We start from the raw sequence: 20,173 nt of genomic DNA on the forward strand, positions 1-20,173 counted from the left end.
CATGTTTTGGTTCTTAAGTATTGTGTTCATTCTGTTTTGAATCCCAGGATATCGAATTTTTCTATCGATGTTGTTTATTTTAAAATGTTTTTAAAAATATATGAAACGACCATCATTATTATTATTGTTATTATTATTAATTATTATTCCTGAATGAGAGCGTGTTTACGTAGGACGCCACTTACTTTGCATATGAGCGTCGGTAATTATTATTCCCACTATAACAACAAACCATAACAATCATTTTCTGGGTTACAAATCCCGATTCGGAAAAGTGGTGTGAAAACACACGGGGCAATTTAGGACATAAATAATCAATTAATAGTAAGGTCTTTGTTTATACAGATGACAGGTGAAACATATAATCTTTAGATAAGAGAATTCTGTTCCCCAGTACGTTTATCATAACAATTGAGTGAGGATATATTATACCAATAAAATCAGCCATTATGCTTCTGCTGACCACAGTTACCTATCCTTTAAACCGTGAAAGTATATAAAACAAACACGTGTATTAGTGATTTATTCTCAAACAGAGGATTCTCCGGGTTTTTTTTTTTTTTATATATTTGCACATCGTTTGCTTGTGTGTATTTAAATCAACCATATAACTGGAGAGTACACACAGCAATAGACCTTAATGCAACATAAGTATTAAAGAGGTGTACATTTAATTTGTGCCATTAAAATGATTCTTTACCTAATAGACAAAGCAATTTAGGGCTCATATCTGGCCAGTAATGCAAGTTAAAGTAAGCAGAATTAACATGTTCATCATGGTATACAAAAATTAAATAAATACTTTTTGGATATATTTATACCTAATATATATTATATATGAATATATTAATATATATTAATATATTAATATATAAATATATTGTCTTATATCAAGTATGTGATAAGAGTTATATATATATATATATATTAAATAGAAATTAAATTTGATGAAAAATTGCACCCTTGAAATAATATTTTATAATGTTTTTATTTGTTAATTATGGAAGAAATATGTCATATTTGTATATGTATATGTTTATTTTTTTATCCAAAGTAGTAAATTTTCTTATAAAATTTAAATGTGCAGAAATCCATCTTGAGGTTTTAGGTTTACGATAAATCAACAAACCTATGTATGTTATTAATATGTAATTGGGCTATTTAGATTTTTTGTTATTTAAAAATCTGAATAAAAAATAAGATGCGTTAGTAAATACATTTTTTTATATTAAAGAACGTGTAGATATCGCTAGTTAAATTCTTCTACAAATGTAAAAATTAAACAAATATATCACAAAAAATTAAATCAAATAAGAAAATATGTTATTCTGAATGTGCTCTCACCCTAGGAATTCCAAGTGTTTTTTTTTTAAATGTTTTATAATTGACTTTTGCTGTTTAAGAAATTGTGCAAGGAGGTGAAAATAATTGAACAAAGAGTAGGGATAAAGAAAATATTTGTCTTTTTCTTTTGTTTAGCTTCCTCTAGGTTGTTTAAAGAACTGTTTTATTAGGTGAGAGTTCTAATAATTAAAAAAAAAAAAAAAATCAGCATTAAAAGCTGTGCTAGCTGCCGGCTCGTGGATTCGACTGTTTCTGCGCAGTTTTGCGAAAGAACGTCAACTAAAAATATATCAAGAGTTGAAAAACTTGGATGGTGTTTGAGAAGAAGCAAAGGAGGTGGTGGTGGTGGAGGGGGGGGGAGAGAAAAAACTTTGCAGCATGTAGCCTCTGATACAGACATAATGTAGGGAGGGCCTCTGGAGAGATGAGATTAGGGGGAGTGACTGCAGCTTGGATCTCAGACCATTGAGAGAGTCATAATCAGCAAAGAAACCCCACCTCAGGAGATACAGTGATGATGCAAAGGCAGGGATAGTTCAGGGCTATCTTCAGGCCTTGGCGGACACACACATACACACTCTGACACTGTGCTTTTGTGTGTCACTAATGCATGAAGGATGGTGTTTGCTACAAACTCATCTGATACTGGGATAGCAGACTGGAAGGCTCTTAAAACAACTCAGGTCTCTGAGCTGGTGCACCTTACACAAAGGAAAAAGGTTAGATCGTGCTTTTTTGTGTGTGTTTTGTCACTTTTCTACAATGTTGCGCTGTGTTTTGTGTATGATTATTTCTGCTGGTTACAACTTAACAAAAGTTACTTTCACCTTCCAGGATGATCACAAGGGGATCTGCTGATTTCTGTTAAGAGCAAAGAATCCCCTGTTAACATGATTGTATCTTTTTTTATCTTATTGTTAGTATTTTGTAAGTTTGCATATATTTGAGTTGGTTTTTTTTTTTGGGGGGGGACGAAGTTGTGTTGGATAACTAGGGGTGAATTACTGCGTTTAGGAGAGAAAGTGGGCTATGAGCAGGTTTCGCTGGTATGGCAGGGTATGGATGATGTGTGAGGAGAGGGCGCCCCCTTGTGGACAAAATAATCTGGAATTGTGCAATACCCTTTGAATAATATAGTTTGATATATTGTCAGCAGTTACATTAAATAACAAATCTCCACTTGCGCTGCATCAGAAAATCATACTCCTAATAAAGGCCCAAAAACATTTTAACTGTAATGTGCGTATAAATGATTTTGTACGTACTTTGACATAGCAGTTACTTTGGTGAAGCACGTTTTATATCGTTTTAAATAAATTTAACTCTAATACCCCATAAAAGCCAGGTAAATAATATACAATTCTGCGATTAAGATATTGTTTATGCATTTTCTAAGTAGCCTGTTACAATGAAATATGCTACATTTGGGTTGTTTGAACATTTAGTAGCAACATAAAATGTAGACTTTAAAATGAAATTTAGTTAAAATGCCTGTATTATATAGATAAACACAAGTTAGGATATTTTGGTAAATATATAAATTGTGGTAAGACTTTAGCAGCCATAATGTGGATTTTTATTTAATTTCCATAGCGATGTATATCAGTTTTAAAAAAGAAGATCAGTAGATGTTGGAATTTGAAGATGAAATTGCTATTTTATTTTTTCTATATGTGGGAAAAAGACTGAATGTTTTAACTCAATTTGCTTATGTTAATATTTAAATCAATTATTGTTAAATTAAATTATTGGTCAATTATTAATTATAATATTTATTAAAGGTTGGGTAGCTAGAAAAACAAGCAAAACACCAGTAAATATTATATATATGTATATATATATATTACAAGGGCAGTTCTAAACAATGGCAGTTTTAAACATTGATACTGAATATAGACTAAGGATTTATTTAATGTGAAATTACCTTTAAAATGGTAAACACTGAAAATAAAATGATTTAAAATAATATATGTTTAACAATGTACAGGTACTTAATTTTTAACCTAAAAACAAAACAAAATGTTCCAAAAATATAAATTAAAAATAGCTCTGATTGAACTAACTGTATTATTAATATATAAAATATTATTTACATGTGAATAATTATATTTAAATTACATGAATATTCTTTTTTCTATATAAACTTTAAAAAAATTAAAATTCAGATTTTACTCTTAATTTAATAACCATGTTTTCCCTATAAATTAGGACATTTTCTGTATAGCTATATTTTCATACACAATCAACATACCTTTTTCTGTATTCTTTTATTTATATTTCCATATCGTCTAAAGAGTAAAATTTCAACCAGCTTTTGTTGTTTGGGGGAGAAAAAACCTTACTCTCATGAACAAAAATACTTAATATATATATATATATATATATTGTAGCATTCATTTAGAATAGTCAAATTAATGAATTCATTTTTTTGATTGTCAAGACAGTATGAAGATAACAACTGGTATAACCTTTATATACAGACATTTTAATTTATATATTTTTGTTACTGAAATTTACTTAGTATATCTATATTCAGACATTTTTCCCAAGGGAAAATAAAATAAAATCTTAATAAAAGGAAAAATGGTTTACAGTATGTGGATTCTGAGGCTCGGATAATGTTTATGGAAGTTTGCTAACCTTCTGAAAGCCATTAAGTAGGAGCACAGAGCATTATTCACCCTTGTTTAAGGGTTAAAGACTCTTAAGACAACTTTCATTATGTGAGACGCAGCACCGAAAAAGCCATTTAAAAAAAAAAAAAAAAAGTGAAAAAGTCTGAGTCTCTGTGTAGAATTACAGGAGAAAGGAGGATTTCACCTGATGAAATTCGGAGGATTTCCAAGTTGCTGAGACTGTGTAACATTAGTAGAATTTTATGTGACGTAGGCATTATCACCTTGAGCAGTTGATTAATGTCTGGGAATGCCGTTAAAATACGCGTTACACACTTTGACTGTTAAATAAGTCAATCTGATTAGTCGAAAATGCAAAAAAAACCAACCTTTTTTGGCATGTTTTTGGCATGATAGCGTGAGGTCTTTAATTCTCCTTGTATTTCTTTAATCGAATAAGCTTGATATGTTTATAAACTTGAGAAAGCTCTACATAACATTTTTAGAGCAAAGCACATGGATACTAAATTTTATTGATGTTGAGTTTGTTCTTATAACCCAAGGGTCATACAAAGTGAAATTACAAAATCATGTTTCAGTTAAAAAAAAATTAAAAAAAAGGTATTTTGATTCCAGTAGTCTGAGGGCTGGAAACATGTTCGTTTTATTAATCTGCTCATTGTATATGTGGACACACTATAGAATTTGAACCTGCTTGTATTACATGGGTTAATAATAAAATGCGTAACTTTTCATTTATCAACTACATTCAACATAAGCATGCTCTTGCCATAATTTCGCACCTGATACAGGTGTTAGACAGACCTATGGAATATACATCATTTGGGTGGTTAATTAACCCTTCTGATACCATGCCATTAAAGGTTTTTAGAGATATTAGCAATTTTAAAGGGAAACAATCATCTCAAATATCAAGGGGTAGCAATGTTAGATGTTGATAAGGTTTTAATTTAATTTAATTACAAAGAAAAAAAACCAGTAAGCACTACAAGCAACAATTAATAAATGTCATCGTATTCTGAAATATTAACAATTATGAGGATTTGACCAATCTAAGTGATATTTGAGACTAGCTATTGGAACCTGTGCTAAATCATTATGTCATGATTTAGTTGATAATTTGGTGCTATATGAAACCAAATAGAAAAATGTAATAAAATATAAATGTTCTGCTGAATGGTATTTTTATAAGGGCCCCTAATAATATTATTAATCCTTTGGCCCTACAGAATTTGTCCAAAATCAGAAAGCAGAAAGGATTTGAAAAGAAAATGTTCTTTTTTTTATTGCTAGTACTTGAACCTTTTAAGGTGTGTTTTTAAGCTTAAATATTTGGAAGGTCGAAGTTAATTTCCTTTAAAGGAAATGGTATTTTTTATTTTTATTTTGCATCGTCACATGTTAAGACGGGGGTAACATGGTCTGGCAAATTTAAAAACAACTGGATTTTATGGGTAAAAAAAAAAAATGGCCATTTATAAGCGTCATCTGGATCGGAGTTCATTTGCCACGGTTGTTAGCCACTGAGAAATAGTAGTAAAACACCAAGGTCTCTTTGAAACACATACTCAGCAATTAAATTTCATCCTCAACATCGGCTTTAAAGAGCCAGATACTATCACAATACTTTTTGTTTTGCTCAAAAGAACTGCATTATACATAATATTGTGTTTCGTAAAAAAAAAAGTAATTTTGTTGACTGTTTTGGCTTATTTTAACTCATTGTAAATTGTCCAAAGGGCTGAATCTCTTTAGGCAATGGCACCAAAAAAGTAAAAAAAAAAAACAAAAAAAAAACTACACACTCTTTAGTATCCAGTGTGAAAATGTAACCGGGAAAGATCCATTGGTGTTCTGTGGATATTTCTTTTATGTTAACACCATAGCTGGATTCTTGCCCAAAGTCTAACATTGCCAAAATTCCTTCTCACTAAACATCTCTCTGACTTGTATACCCAACCATTAAAAATTTCAACACTCAATTTTAAGCTATACATAGTGCTTTAACCCTTCCAGGGTGCTCCTGCAACGCTGTTACGTTGAAAAGGTTTGCGGTCGTACTCCACTGATATCACCCACGCAAGAACGTGGTCGTTTTAATTGGTCGTTTTTAACCATTCTTTGGTACTGAATGCCATTGTGTTCTGTCGGGAGGCTGGAGCACTTGATTCCTTGTTTCACCATTGATTTGTTTAAACAAAGGGTGAGCAATGTAAAACCCCTTCGTGTCCAGGTTAAAGTCATTTCCATTTGCCCTCTGCGTCACTTTTATCAATACCGGCAGAAATAGGCTGATTGCGGGAAGACGGACCTCTCAAATTGTAATTTAATTAACAGTGAAAAAATAAATTACATTTAAATCCCTTTCGACCTGATTATTTGTTGTTGTAGTCTTTATTAATAAGGTAAAATTGAGAAACTTGAAAATTTGAAATCACCCAGAACATTACAAAACATTGACAGCCCCCAGCAGCTTAGCAAACGTCCCAAGTTGCTGCCAATATATATATATATATATGTTAAAGATCAATATGTTATATGAAAATAAATATATAGTATCATTTGAACCTGTTTTTTTTTAATTTTGTCCAAATCTAACAGTTCCCTAATTTGTGTTTCTGTCTCTCTATCCCTTATAGTTGTTCTATAAAGTTATTAAAGACATTGAGCCTGGGGAAGAATTGTTGGTTTATATGAAGGAGGGAAATTTTTCCCAAGAAAACATGCCTCCCAATCTCGACGGTAAGTTTCTGGCATTCCAAAAGCATCTCGGCATAATACCGATAAATAAAAAATGACAATTTCTTTTTCTTCTTCTCAAAAAGAACATTCTGAATGTCTATTGATTTGTAGGATTCACGTGTCTGTGTATCTCAAAGAAGGTGCTGAGATGCAGGTGTGAACGCTTTGCACATTGAATAACAAATGTATTATAGATTAATCACCGCTAATTGTTTGGGTATTATGCTGTTTCATCGTTGTGTTTATCATAAACAAATAAGGCAGGCTATGAGTAATAATAAGGCATATTTGCATTATAGCGATATGTGTTACGGCTAGACTCTCCAAGTAAAAGAGTCCTACAAGACTTTCTGCAAAAAAAAATATATTTCTCAGATGAAAAAAGTACATCTTTATAATTATTATTATTTGTTTTTTATTAACCTAACCGTCAGCTGGACAACCACATAATTGCCCAAGAGCGATATCGCTACCCATTGTTTTATTATGGTCGGGCACTTGTGTGAAATACCAGAAATGTTTTCATGTACGTCTAGAGAAATAATCAGCTGAAGGCCTCTTCAGGACCCATTTAGTGCCCTGCCATACTGAATTCAAGGGTATTTAATGAAGGGAATTAACTAGGGTTTCCAGAACTATTGGGTCTGCAAAGATAGCAAAACCCACGCAAAATCCCAAATTACCTGCTGGTGCTCACATTCACGTTCGGTCTTAGGCTGTACAAGAGCCAGCGGTGTCCAAAACGTACGCTCACCTCGGGACAGTCGGACATCAGCTTGTGCACTAAGGACCAGACACAAGATTGTAGACAGAAGGACATCACCCCCTTTGTGGTCCACCATCAGTGACAGGAAACTGTTCCCATTGGAATCAATGGGAGTTCTTTCTGCACACGAGGACAGGGGGCTTTGTTAGACTCCTTTGAACTCATGTATAATCTAGTCTAAAGTTGGCTGCCGGCAAGTAAGAAATGTGTTTGGAAACATCTTCTACAAGGCAAGGAACTGGGGTAGGGAAAACATTAACACTACTTTAAAGCATCAGGTGGAAAAGCCATAATCCTGTATGTGTATATAACAGGAACGCATTTAAAGGTATCCCTGCATTAAGTGATTCTCATGAACTGGTCAAACCCAGTTACGTCACATTCCCAGTGGCTTTTAGATACACTCTAGAATGTTGGTGGGTCAGCCTGTTGGATCTCAGCGCTTCATCATGAAGAACGTATCATACAGTGGATAAGAATGGGGGGCTAGGGTTCAGACTTCTGGAGCTCTTATCCATGTCTGCTGTTCAGCAGTGGTGTTCTCTAGAAAGGTTATATGACATCATATCGGATAAAAAAAACCTGATATAAGTCTACGTGCTAAATATACACCACTGGTACAGAAAAGAAAAACAACAAAAGGCAAGGTTTTCTTTTTTAAAAAAGGGTAACCTGTTTTAGAATAAATACAGTTTCACTTCGAGTTTTAGAGCGCTTCTTAACCCATAAAGCCATCCTCTCCCTGACTGGCATGTATTTTGTATCCTTTCAAATACAACTATTAAATCAACTCAGTGAAAACATGGAGCCAAAATAATCCAAAAATATGATGATATATGTTATCCCTATAAATTACATTTTAAATGCAGCAAAGGCTGATGTCTAATTTAATTTTTTAGTGGATTCTTGTGTAAATCTGAAGGCTTCCAGACATTCGCTAAACTGACTTGTGGACTGGAATGTTCCGGGATTCGTGGCTATCATAGGATGGCGCCAGTGAAAATGGAGTAGCTATTGTGTACTTGAACATCCTCCTTCTCCGTTATTCCTCACCCTGTTTAGAATTCAAACTAACAAAACTATTAAAAAAACCTTTGCCATCAGGATACATACATTTAATCATCCATAAAAGACATGGGTGATTCAACTTGCCTAGAAGACAGGGCCATCAGTGTAATATCCAAGGCATATATACTACTTCATAACATTTTTTATATAATTTATTATATATTTTATATCTTTAGACTGTTGCTACAATGATACACTTGGTAGGCCCATTCTGACTTATTTAGTTTACATTTGGATAGGTCATTTGTACCGTTGGTGGTAATAGATGAATTACATAGGTTGAACCATCATTGAAGTATCATTTATATTGTTTTGATGTGTATTGCTGCATTGTTTATAGCCCATAATTATTTTGATTGTGGTTCATGTATAATTACTTCCCAACGGGTTATCTGGTTGGTTTTGTCCAGTTGGACACTCTCCAGTCACTTCAAGTGTGATTCTTTTATAGCGTAATTAAATGTCATCTACAATACAGTAGACAAGTCCATGGGTAGGTTGAGGTGTGTGCAGGACCCTTTCTGGATAGGTACATTTTGTTTTTCCAGTGTTAGATTGGGTACAGTGTGATAGATATGTCAATTCAACCTTCTGTAGACTTCGAAAAAACATGACCACCTTAAGAAGCACAACTAGGAAGACCTATATTAGTATGTTATTACTATCAGGGAGAATATAGTAGTATAATGCAGATGCTAGAAAAACAGAAATACCATGTGATTGTAGAGCTTAACTTACTGTCTAAAACAACTGTCTTCAGCAACCTGAACCTTGTCACCAAACCATATTCTTGTTGGTGGATCCCACCGGAAAACAATTGAATCTTCCACCGTCTTTCAGTTTTCTAAATCTGTCTCTAAGCAGTCTCTCCCGAGTCCTGCACTTGTTATTAATGTAAAAGAAAGCAGAGTAATAGTAACAATAAGCTGCTGAACTCTTTCAAAAACTATCACAACTTACAGCTCTTTACTTCTTGGTGTAAACATGTTTTTGGTCCACATTTCCACTTTAAAGATAGACCAAAGTTTAAAGTTGGACCAGTCACCATAAAAATCAATAAGCGCCTGTTGCTACAGTTTTGTGCTAGAGAAACATAGTTTGATGGCAGATAAGAACCGTTTGGCCCATCCAGTCTGCCCGGATAATCTTACCTATAATTTCTCCTGTTTTAAGTTGATAAATGTGGCCTAATAGAGGTTTAAAAAAAAATCAGGTAGATTTTGAGCACTTGATAATGTTCAACGTGAAAAATAAAAAAGATTGCTCTGCTGTTTCTATCAGCTGTGAGATTTTAACGTAATTTCGGTCTAATGGCAGATTTATTGTTCAAAACCCTGTAAATGGACAAAAATGACAGTCCTTAATGGATAATGTGAATATACCGAGCAAAACCAACTTCAGAGGTCTCTTCTCTGACCGTACACTATCAATTTAGAAGTAAAATAGAGAATTACCAAGTACCATTGGCTCGGTATGCTATAATTTACTGTTTTTTAGGAGTCTTATTCTGACTCCATTTGTATCTAATAACTAGAAATGTAAAATTCAGTGCGATAGATATTGCTTTGATAACATTTGCAGCCGAAATACAAAAATATATATATATTTTAGCTTTATGTAAAAACTTTAAGAATCTCTCGCTTCCAAAATTCTATATGAGAAAACGCATGGCTAATTTTCACCTAGAGTAAACGTGCCGGGGACAAACATATCAAACATATTGCTTTTTTACATATATATACGGTATATATATATATATATATATATATATATATATATATATATATATACGGCTCAAATAAATACTTCCGCACTCAGTTAAACTCTGAATTGCACAAGAAAAAGAAAATGCAAAAATGTTCTGCATAAGGGTAATTATCGTAAAAATCTTTTATGCCAACCCCAGCCAAATGCACTAGACCCCTTATCTCTGCTGGAATTTCGAGAAGGGCTCTTGAACTCCTTTGAGACTTTATTCTGGTAGATTAGCATGTAGATGCCACATAATTGCCTTCCCCTCGGGTTTTTCTGAAACCTATTAGAAGCTGATTTATTTTTTTTTCTGTTACATTCCACCATTGTCTTGAGTGTTACTGATGGAACTTTAGATAGTAGGGTAGCGGTAATAGATTTTGCAAACAAGATAGACTTCTTGCAGTATTTTTTTTTTCCAGGCAGATATTTAAGGAGTAACCTGCTTCCTTTTGGTCTAGAATTTACATTGAATTTCAAAGACAAATTTGCTTGAAAGGACTTAGGCACCATAAAATGTATTTTAACTGCAGGTAACCTAGTAACATAGAATTTGAGAGGTGCATTTTTCCTGCATCATTTTAATCTCTAACCCTTAATCTCGCTTTATGGAAGTAGGTACAATTAGTTGATTCAGTTAATGGAACTTAATTCCGGTTGGTTTCTAAGGTTCGCGTAGTAAATGCATCGGAAGACGCATTTCATACTTAAAGTACTGGTTTTCATTCAACAGCAACTAAAACGTGATTTTTTTTTTTGTTCTATGTGATGCTTTATTTATTTTTATTTTTTTGGTCTTTTTTTTTTTTTATTGTGTAATTTATTAAATATCATAAATACACGTCTAATGGATTTATTTATTTATTTACTTCTTTGAAGTGTTTCAATCTTTATATTTATCCCAGCCGTTTGTTGGAAAACAATGCAAAAAAAAAAAATGCAAAAAATAGAAATAGAAAAAACATAGTATTGACCCTATTGACCGATTAATAATAAAAAAGTTGAAGATGAATGAACATGGAAAAAAAATGAAGGCACAGAGCTTGTCTGTACAAATAAAAAATCTGTTGTGAATAGTTATTACTTGCACAATAGACATGGTTCCTGGCTTCTTAGTTTAATTCAAGTGATCACCTAAGGGACGGAATTCCCATTATTGTGAATTTTGTTGGGATATCCTGTTGGGAAGTAATAATGGATAGACAAAAGGAACTGCTGATACGTCTTTCCTTATAAGCTTTTGTTAATAGATTAATCAAGTTTGGTTCCCTTTGTGCAGAGTTAGATTTTTCATAAAGATAGTTAAACATTTTTTTGTAAGTAAGTAAAATCAGATAAAATTAGCATATATATATATATATATATATATATATATACACGCACACACAAGGAGACCTAGAACATTGCTGGTTCTATGAGAAGAGAACAGCCAAAACAACATGTCCCATTGGTTTCCGTACCTTCTCTAGACCTTTGCATTAGAATTTCTCCCGTTTTGCCCTAATACATATTTTAGCTTACTGCTATATATATATATATTTTTAAATTATTACAGATTTTTTTCACATATTTTTAATACTAAGCAGAAATTGGCATTATTGCCTAAATACTATTTATGCATTATCCATAATGTTAATTTAAAAAAAAAAAAAATGTATCTCCATTAATGTGTTCGAGCGTCGGTCGTGAATGTATCACTCTCCCATAATTCTGTATCCCGAGGCCACAGGAATCAAACACGGCAGTTAAGTACGAGGCTGCGAGATGCCGAAATTGTTGTATCACAACCTTCTGAGTGCCAGCATCGCATGGCAGTCTTGCCAGGGTCAATAAATCCCCACCAAAAAGCTTAATTACTGTCTACCTTGGGAGTTAATGAACCCTGCTACATGGGGAAAGTTTGCTCTAAGTTGTTTGCATAGGAATGAAAGTTTAATTGCGGAAAGATGTTTTGAGTGCGGAGTAGCTAAGTAGCTTAAGAAGCTTCTGTTCGCTAAATAGCTGGGTGGGAGATCGGAGGACAGTCTCCTCACTCTTACAGAACCCGTACTTTTTGAAATATTTACAGCTCGGAGCAGATTGTTTAACTTGGCACCTTGGTCAGGATGCCGTGTCGTAAACTTAATAGCAGCTGCCCTTTTTTAAAATTTATTTGACCCTGACGATAATGATGTATTATGTAGCGAGAAGTTATTAATGTTTTATCTCTATACCATCGCCTTATTATCCTGTTAGTGACTGTCTTCCGCTCTGTACTCTATACAACTGGCATACACTGTGTTTGAGACTTCTAAAACAACCTATATGTCTTTATACAAGAAAATAATGTTTTTAAAGGTCTTGATCATCTATTTCTCAGTAGAGACAGGAAAAAAAAATACTACTTATTTATCTTTTGTATATAGACTATTAGACTATGCCTCCCATCTTCACTGTTTTTTTTTTAGAGGAACACACATTCCGCTGTGAGGACTGCGATGAACTCTTTCAGTCCAAGCTGGATCTGAGACGGCACCAAAAATATGCTTGCAACACCGTCAACCACATCTACGAATCTCTCAACGAAGAGATCAAGCAAGAAGGCTTTGACAACGAACAAGTGTATGAGTGTAAAGACTGCGAGCGTCTATTTCCCAATAAGTATAGGTAAGTAAAAAGCCAGTGATTTCCTGTATATGTATGGATCAAAACCTGGGCAGAACTACAGACGCAACGACTAGGGCACCTCATTAACCTTTCGGGACGCACCACTGCAAGAGTTAATACTGATTATAAGATGCTCTTTAGCTATGCTAAGCATATAACAATGGTCCGATCCACAGCTTCAGAGTGAGAAAATAAAAAAGGAACATTAAAATATGTCATTAACGGGTTTTTAATGGTTTGAGAATTTTAGGATTACTTTAATAATAGATGGAAACCTAACTTTTTATTAAAGTTTTATTCTCTTGCAGTTTTTCATGAACAAGTATATGTTTCGGAGTATTCTTTTAAACCAAGAGCATTAGTCAAGGGCAATTTTATCCCCTTCAAACTGTTGTGCATCACTGATCACTTAGTTTGCTATGAAAATGTTATTGCAAACATTTGAAAATCAGCAAATCCTTGGCAGGATAATACCTGGGCTCCAAGACCTCTTGAGTGTGACTGAATTTGTTTATTTTAATCAGATTTTTTTACATGCTCGTGAAGTTATTCAATACTTTCAAGCAGTACATTTTCCCCTGGATAATGGGCAAACAGTGTCACTATGGAACTGTGCATTGGCTGTTCATTATTATTATATTGGCAGAAAAATAACACACCCACAAAACCTTCTCTTTGACCATCCATAGCCCTGGAGCTTTCGATAACAAAGAATTAACAGAAAAACTATCCCAAGTTATCCCTTTATAGTGTAATTGCTTCCTTCATGAGCCTAGAATTCAGAAAGAACACTCTAGATACCCAACTCCATCTTGTTAAATCCATGTTCTATGGTTTTAAGTAACTTTGGATCCATGCTTGGGTTTGGAATGTGTTTTATAACAAACACAGGCAAAACCTTCTTATTTGTTGTCAAACCCTCTTTGTTTATCTGTTTGTAACTGGTATTTACTTTGAAAATCCATCTATTCTGAAAAGTATATTGTCTAAAACAATGATCTCAACCCGATCGCTTTTGTCTAGATTGTAAAATCTGCGGATTAGGTGTCCATGTAGCAAATACCTTTGGCTCCATTAATCTCTCTTATACTGTTGTCTGCATTTGCTTTTCTTATAAACATACCGAATCCTTGCTATATAATTATTCTTATCGCTACCATAGTCACAATTGCCATTCCTAACCTATAGAGTCTATGTCGAAGGACACATCATAAGTGGGGCTGGGGAAAAAAGAAGCTTCTGAGCTCCTACTCAATGAGGTCCTGGCATTCCTGTCTGTATCAACATGCAATAAGTCACTGTGAATAGATTTGATTCTTCTTCCTTAATTACCCTTTTCTGTCTCAAACCCACTTGACATCTTGACCCTTTATGTGGAGTTCAGATTATATTATTTATTTTGCTGTAGGAGACTACTCAGTCGCATCTGATTCAGTTTTTTAAGGGTAGGAAAGCAAACTTTCTGGTTTAATGGACAGAAACAGCCGTCGATTGCATACGTATGGCATTGGCTTGTAAGTGCTGATGAATATTTTGCTGCGTATGTGCAATAACGTTGACACCATTTTCAATAAGTCTCTGTTGCAAATCAGGTACCTCTTGACTTTGATTGCCTCAAGAAACAAGTTTTCTCATATTTTGAACGATTTCCCATATAATAGCAACTCACATTGATCTCGAAAGATGTAGCCGTCATCGGTGTGTATTATATTTGTCCTCTTCTTTCCTGTGGCAAACCTGTCCTGCTTTACAGTTTGGAACAGCATATGATCATTCACACAGAAGAGCGTGAATACAAATGTGATCAATGCCCTAAGGCCTTCAACTGGAAATCGAACCTTATTCGCCACCAGATGTCACATGATAGCGGAAAGCGGTTCGAGTGTGAAAATTGCGTAAAGGTACTGTGCCCAATTTTTAAATTTCTGTAATAATTCTAACTTTTTTTTAATCTTTGTGATATCCATCAACATATGAACGGAGGTTCACACTTAGAATGATTTCTATCTTACGTATGTCCTTTGCAGAACGAGTCGTGGTTGCCCTGTGATCTCCATCCCAGATTACCCATATATTTGAACTGCAGCAACAACACTGAAGCGGAACCTCACACACCTAAAGTAGACGTCAGTGTTATGACATAGTTATATTTATTGTAGTATCACACACGGTTACAAGCACGGCATTTCAGTAAGCAGTGCTCCCTTGCAAACGCGAGAAAAAAGCAGCACTGCTCTCAGAAATATTGTGACTATGTACTTTAGGTGTGTGCTTTATATATCATGATACGTAATATTGAAAAGTCTGTTAAAGGGAAACTATTGCTAAAACATTAATTACTCTTGGTAACATTCACAAATATATACGGAAGGATGCGCCCATATGCTACTACAACATATTGGAAACATCAATGAGGGCGGCCATTTTATTTATAAACATCACTTCCTGCTTTAGCTTACAGCAGCTTCCTGTTCTAGTTGGGAATTAGATTTCTCAGCATGCTGAAAAGGAGGATTTTAATTTCATGTATGTTTGTGAAAGTTACTGTATGTTTGGTTTTTTTTATCACGGGCAGCTTCCAGTTTAGCTATAGTTTTCCTTTAAACAGTTTAAAGGTTTCCATTTTCTCAGTGTTAAAATAATTTCTACTCTCTAGCATAACAAGATAAACCGACATGCTTTGTGGCAACCACGCTGCATCGAATGTGAATATAGAGTTAAATAAATCAAGTTTTGTCCCGAAATGTAGTCCAAATCTTATGATATATAGTTTGTTACATGTAGATTCCACTGATAGTTAATGTAATGAATGAGCTTCTCATAAACCCCTTTTATGAATTTTGTTGAAACACTGAGTTTAAAAATTAAAATGTAATTAAAATAACACAATTTTATAATAATAATATTTGGAAGTATGGCACTACAATGCAGAGCAGCTGTCATATACGAAATTAAATTCGATATATTTTTTTTAATTTTGTATGTTTTTGCACATATAGTATTATTGTCACTTGCATAGCAATTGTTAAAAGGAGCCAAATTAATTTTAGTTTAACTTGTGTTTATTGAAAACCAATATATAATAATTAATTTAAATTTGAATTGGCTCAAGATATAATAAAAAAGTAATATGAATCCGCTGTTATTTTGGAAATTAATAATTTTGGGCTCAGTCCCAAACTGTAGGATTATAGATATTTTCCTGGTGACCTTTGTAATGCTTCTTGATGAAATCTAGACACAACGTCTTACTTGTTGTAGACATAGTTAAAAAGATTCTTAATTAAATAGTATTGTGAATATAAACAACAATAAAAAAATAGTATTTTGGGTTCTGTGTCTTATTTGATGTTTCAATCCGCAAGTGTAGTCTCACAATGAAGAATAATTAGTAGCCTGTTGTGTCACGCAAGCGGTGGAGCAAACCACATGGATAAATCCCTTTTCTATCCGCCATCTTATTTGCCAATGCAAAATCTGTTTTTTTTGTATGACTTATATTAACGTAAACACCGAAGCATGTTTTAGGAGTTTGGATACATTTAACATTCTCGTGGTTTTATAAACTTTTGTTTTTGATCTTCACGCAGGTATTTACTGACCCCAGCAACCTCCAGCGTCATATCCGTTCCCAGCATGTCGGAGCACGGGCGCATGCTTGTCCTGACTGTGGCAAGACCTTTGCCACCTCCTCGGGACTTAAGCAACACAAGCACATTCATAGCACTGTTAAACCTTTCATATGTAAGTTATCTTGCTCGTAACAAGTTAAATTGTTTATCCTGGTTAGACCCTATCCATTCCTCTCATCGATAAGATACGCAGTAAAGCTACCAGTACAGTTTATGGTACAGCTGCGGGATAATTGTGGGGCAGAACTTTTTATCTGAAATTATTTAATCTCAGAAACTACAGAGAAATTATTTCTTTTAGCTGACAAACATGGACCAGTCACGTTCCTCTGAATTTTCCCAATCGGTTATGTGAAAAAGGAGACTATTCTATTTCTAAAAGTCAGCTCCGTATGAAACAGGGATTCATTCTTTTAATTTAACTCACTGACCCAATGTCCAGTACCTTTTCAAAGCATTCTTAATAAAAATAGACTTTTATTTTGTATCAAGCCAAAAAGTACTTTTTTATCTGTTTATTTATTTGGCCTGAATAATAAATAAATAATAAATACTTTAAATAAACTTTGCCCATGGTTTATGATTATATGTAGTCATTCTTTCCCCCAGTTTTTTTTAGTAAATAAATACAATGTCTTATATATATGGAGTCCTTAAACAAATATGTTATATTTATACAAATATTTATATATATTATATATATTTATATATATTATATATACTTATTATATATGAAATATTTATATTCATTAAATATATATATATATATATATATATATATACATGTAAAACAGCTCATGCTTTAATAACATTAGTTCTACTTCCACGTGTCTTCCTTTTATTTGCACGCGTGACCCTGTCTTTGATATAAATGAATTTTAGTTTAGATATAATATTCCTTTTTTGGGGTCAAAAAGGGGGTATGCCGCCAATTGGTCTATTTACTTTTTATTATATATTGTTTTTGTTTTTGTTTCTGTTGGTATTCCAGGTGAGGTCTGCCATAAATCGTACACACAGTTCTCTAACCTGTGCCGCCATAAACGGATGCACGCAGACTGCCGAACGCAGATTAAATGCAAAGACTGCGGACAGATGTTCAGCACTACCTCCTCTCTAAACAAACACCGACGCTTCTGTGAAGGAAAAAATCATTACAACCCGGGAGGTTTATTTTCTACTGGTCTACCCTTGACACCAAGTTCATTGATGGACAAGTCCAAGCCTTCACCAAATCTAAATCACTCTAGCCTTGCTTTTAATGATTATTTTCCTTCAAGGGCACATCCAGGTAGCTTAACTTTTTCCGCAGCTCCACCACCTTTTCCGACCCTGGCACCTGGATTTCCAGGAATTTTTCCTCCATCTTTATACCCTAGGCCTCCAATGTTACCTCCTTCTCCACTACTCAAGAGCCCTATGAATCATACACGAGAAGCAAAGCTTCCCAGCCCTATGGGGAATCCTCCGCTTTCCTTAATGTCCTCACTGAACAACACCAACAACAACCAGCAGGTTTCATTGCAGGAAAAGTTTGAAAACAGTATGGAGAATTCATACATTACCAAACATAAATCCAGGAGCAGTGACCTATCTGATGGTAGTGACTTTGAAGATGTTAACACCACCTCCGGAACAGATCTGGATACCAGCACTGGTAGCGGCTCAGATCTAGACAGCGATGCAGATAGTGAAAGGGACAAGAACAAAGAAAAAAGCAAACCGGTCGAAAGCAAACCCGATATTGTCAGTAGTTCGGTATCTAGCAGCTCGAATAATAACATTGGAGAACGACCATTTTTCTACTCTCAACATTCCTTCTTTCCTCCACCAGAAGAACAGTTACTTCCAACAATGGGAGCAGCTAATGACTCTATTAAGGCTATTGCATCTATAGCTGAGAAATACTTTGGGCCTGGGTTTATGGGGATGCAAGAAAAAAAAATGGGTTCACTCCCCTACCACTCAATGTTCCCTTTCCAATTTCTGCCTAATTTTCCCCATTCGTTGTACCCAGCTTTTACCGAAAGGACAATTAATCATAACCTTCTGGTGAAAGCAGAACCAAAGTCACCCAGAGACCTTCAGAAAGTCGGTAGCACTAGTTCCGAATCACCATTTGATCTCACCACCAAGCCTAAAGAGATTAAGCCCACCTTAATGCCACCTAAGGTTTTGGCATCACAGACCTCAGGGGAGGAACAGCCTCTGGATCTTAGTATTGGTAACAGAAGTAGAGCCATTCAGAATGGAACGAGGGAGGCACGCAAAAACCATATATATGGTGATAGGAAACTGGTGGCAGGTGACATGCTTTCAAAAATGTCTCAATCGCCGCTTCTGCAGCAGCCCCCTCTTCACTACGCAAAACCTTCACCCTTTTTCATGGATCCTATATACAGGTATTAACATACATTAACTTTTTTGAAATGTTACAGTAGTAAAGTAAAGGCGGGAGTGCGTTTTATTTCCATGTGACACATGTTTAAAAATAATAGAGTAATGATTGTTCTTGGAAGGGTGTTCCAATTATGCAACTATCTTGAGATTCCCTGTCCCTTCCAGCATATGGAAAGGAAGTTAACTCATTGATATACAGGAAATGTTCTCATCCAAGTGCATTAGTAACATAAGACAACCGTTGGTTTGTCCCTTTTCTAAGCCATCTACATGAGTGATTATTAAACTGCATTGCAAATCACGCACAGACCCGGATAGGGGACCAACATACATGGTGTAAGAGGTTGATTCACATTAGCCTATTAGCCTTCCAGACATTTAATAAACATCTGAAGAAGGGTCTTTGGCGGTCTTGAAAGGTTATATTTTTTTTAACCCTGTAAATGCTGGTTAACTTAAAAAAAAAAAAAAAAAGACTATTACAAAAATTTGGAGAGAGAAATAGAATCTTTTTGAATGTGTCCAAGCAAGGGTTCTAGAAAATGAATGATTGTGTAGAACGTGTATAAAGTAACCAGTGAAAAACTTTTTGGTATAATTAGTTTTTGCAGTTATTTGAATAAATAGAATGAAACGGTGTTATTCAGTTTAAAAATGTTTAAGGAAATGTTTAATTTAGTAACTAATTAATGATAACGTGTTGACAAAAGCTGTGATTAGAAACTCTGCTTGTATGTTGCAGAACAAGTCTATGAACAGCGTTCCACGTTTTGTTTTATATATAAACAATTTGCCCTTTTTGGAATAAAAATGAACAGGAGAAAACATTAATCTATGTTTCTTACTGATGTATTCTATCACAATGTTTTGTAGTCTGTTTTGTTAGTACAAGAGTCAAATGCTTTTGAATGGATTGTACATCAATATTTGTTTTCCAAGTATGTTACCCTTCTGAATGGAAAGTACAGTGTTTTTGGCTTTTCCTTTTTTTTCACAAGTGTATGTAACCCTCTATGTTGTTGTCCAGCAGGGTGGAAAAACGGAAAGTGACAGATCCTGTTGAAACAATGAAGGAAAAGTACCTAAGACCTTCACCTTTACTCTTTCATCCTCAGGTAAGGCTTTTCTACTTTCAATTAAAGTTATGTGGGGGTCTGATGGGTATTGCCCATATCATTCCTTTAGTC

General features: G+C 34.3%; 1 protein-coding gene across 2 annotated transcripts in view; it reads left to right on the forward strand.

Annotated features, from left to right (window-relative positions):
* The window catches only part of LOC149278354 (histone-lysine N-methyltransferase PRDM16-like), a 173,192-nt gene that overhangs the window by 137,384 nt on the left and 15,635 nt on the right, over positions 1 to 20,173 (forward strand). For both annotated transcript variants that reach the window (XM_089502085.1, XM_089502086.1), the window contains exons 4-9: positions 6,620 to 6,722; positions 12,756 to 12,954; positions 14,708 to 14,855; positions 16,545 to 16,698; positions 17,578 to 18,988; positions 20,014 to 20,101. In XM_089502085.1, the coding sequence (XP_089358211.1) occupies positions 6,620 to 6,722; positions 12,756 to 12,954; positions 14,708 to 14,855; positions 16,545 to 16,698; positions 17,578 to 18,988; positions 20,014 to 20,101 (2,103 nt within the window). The remainder of the gene's footprint in view (positions 1 to 6,619; positions 6,723 to 12,755; positions 12,955 to 14,707; positions 14,856 to 16,544; positions 16,699 to 17,577; positions 18,989 to 20,013; positions 20,102 to 20,173) is intronic.

This window comes from Sceloporus occidentalis, unplaced genomic scaffold (genome assembly GCF_023333645.1).
Source record: "Sceloporus occidentalis isolate IW3139 unplaced genomic scaffold, rSceOcc1.0.p SCAF_193, whole genome shotgun sequence".
NCBI classification, from domain to species: Eukaryota; Metazoa; Chordata; class Lepidosauria; order Squamata; family Phrynosomatidae; genus Sceloporus; species Sceloporus occidentalis.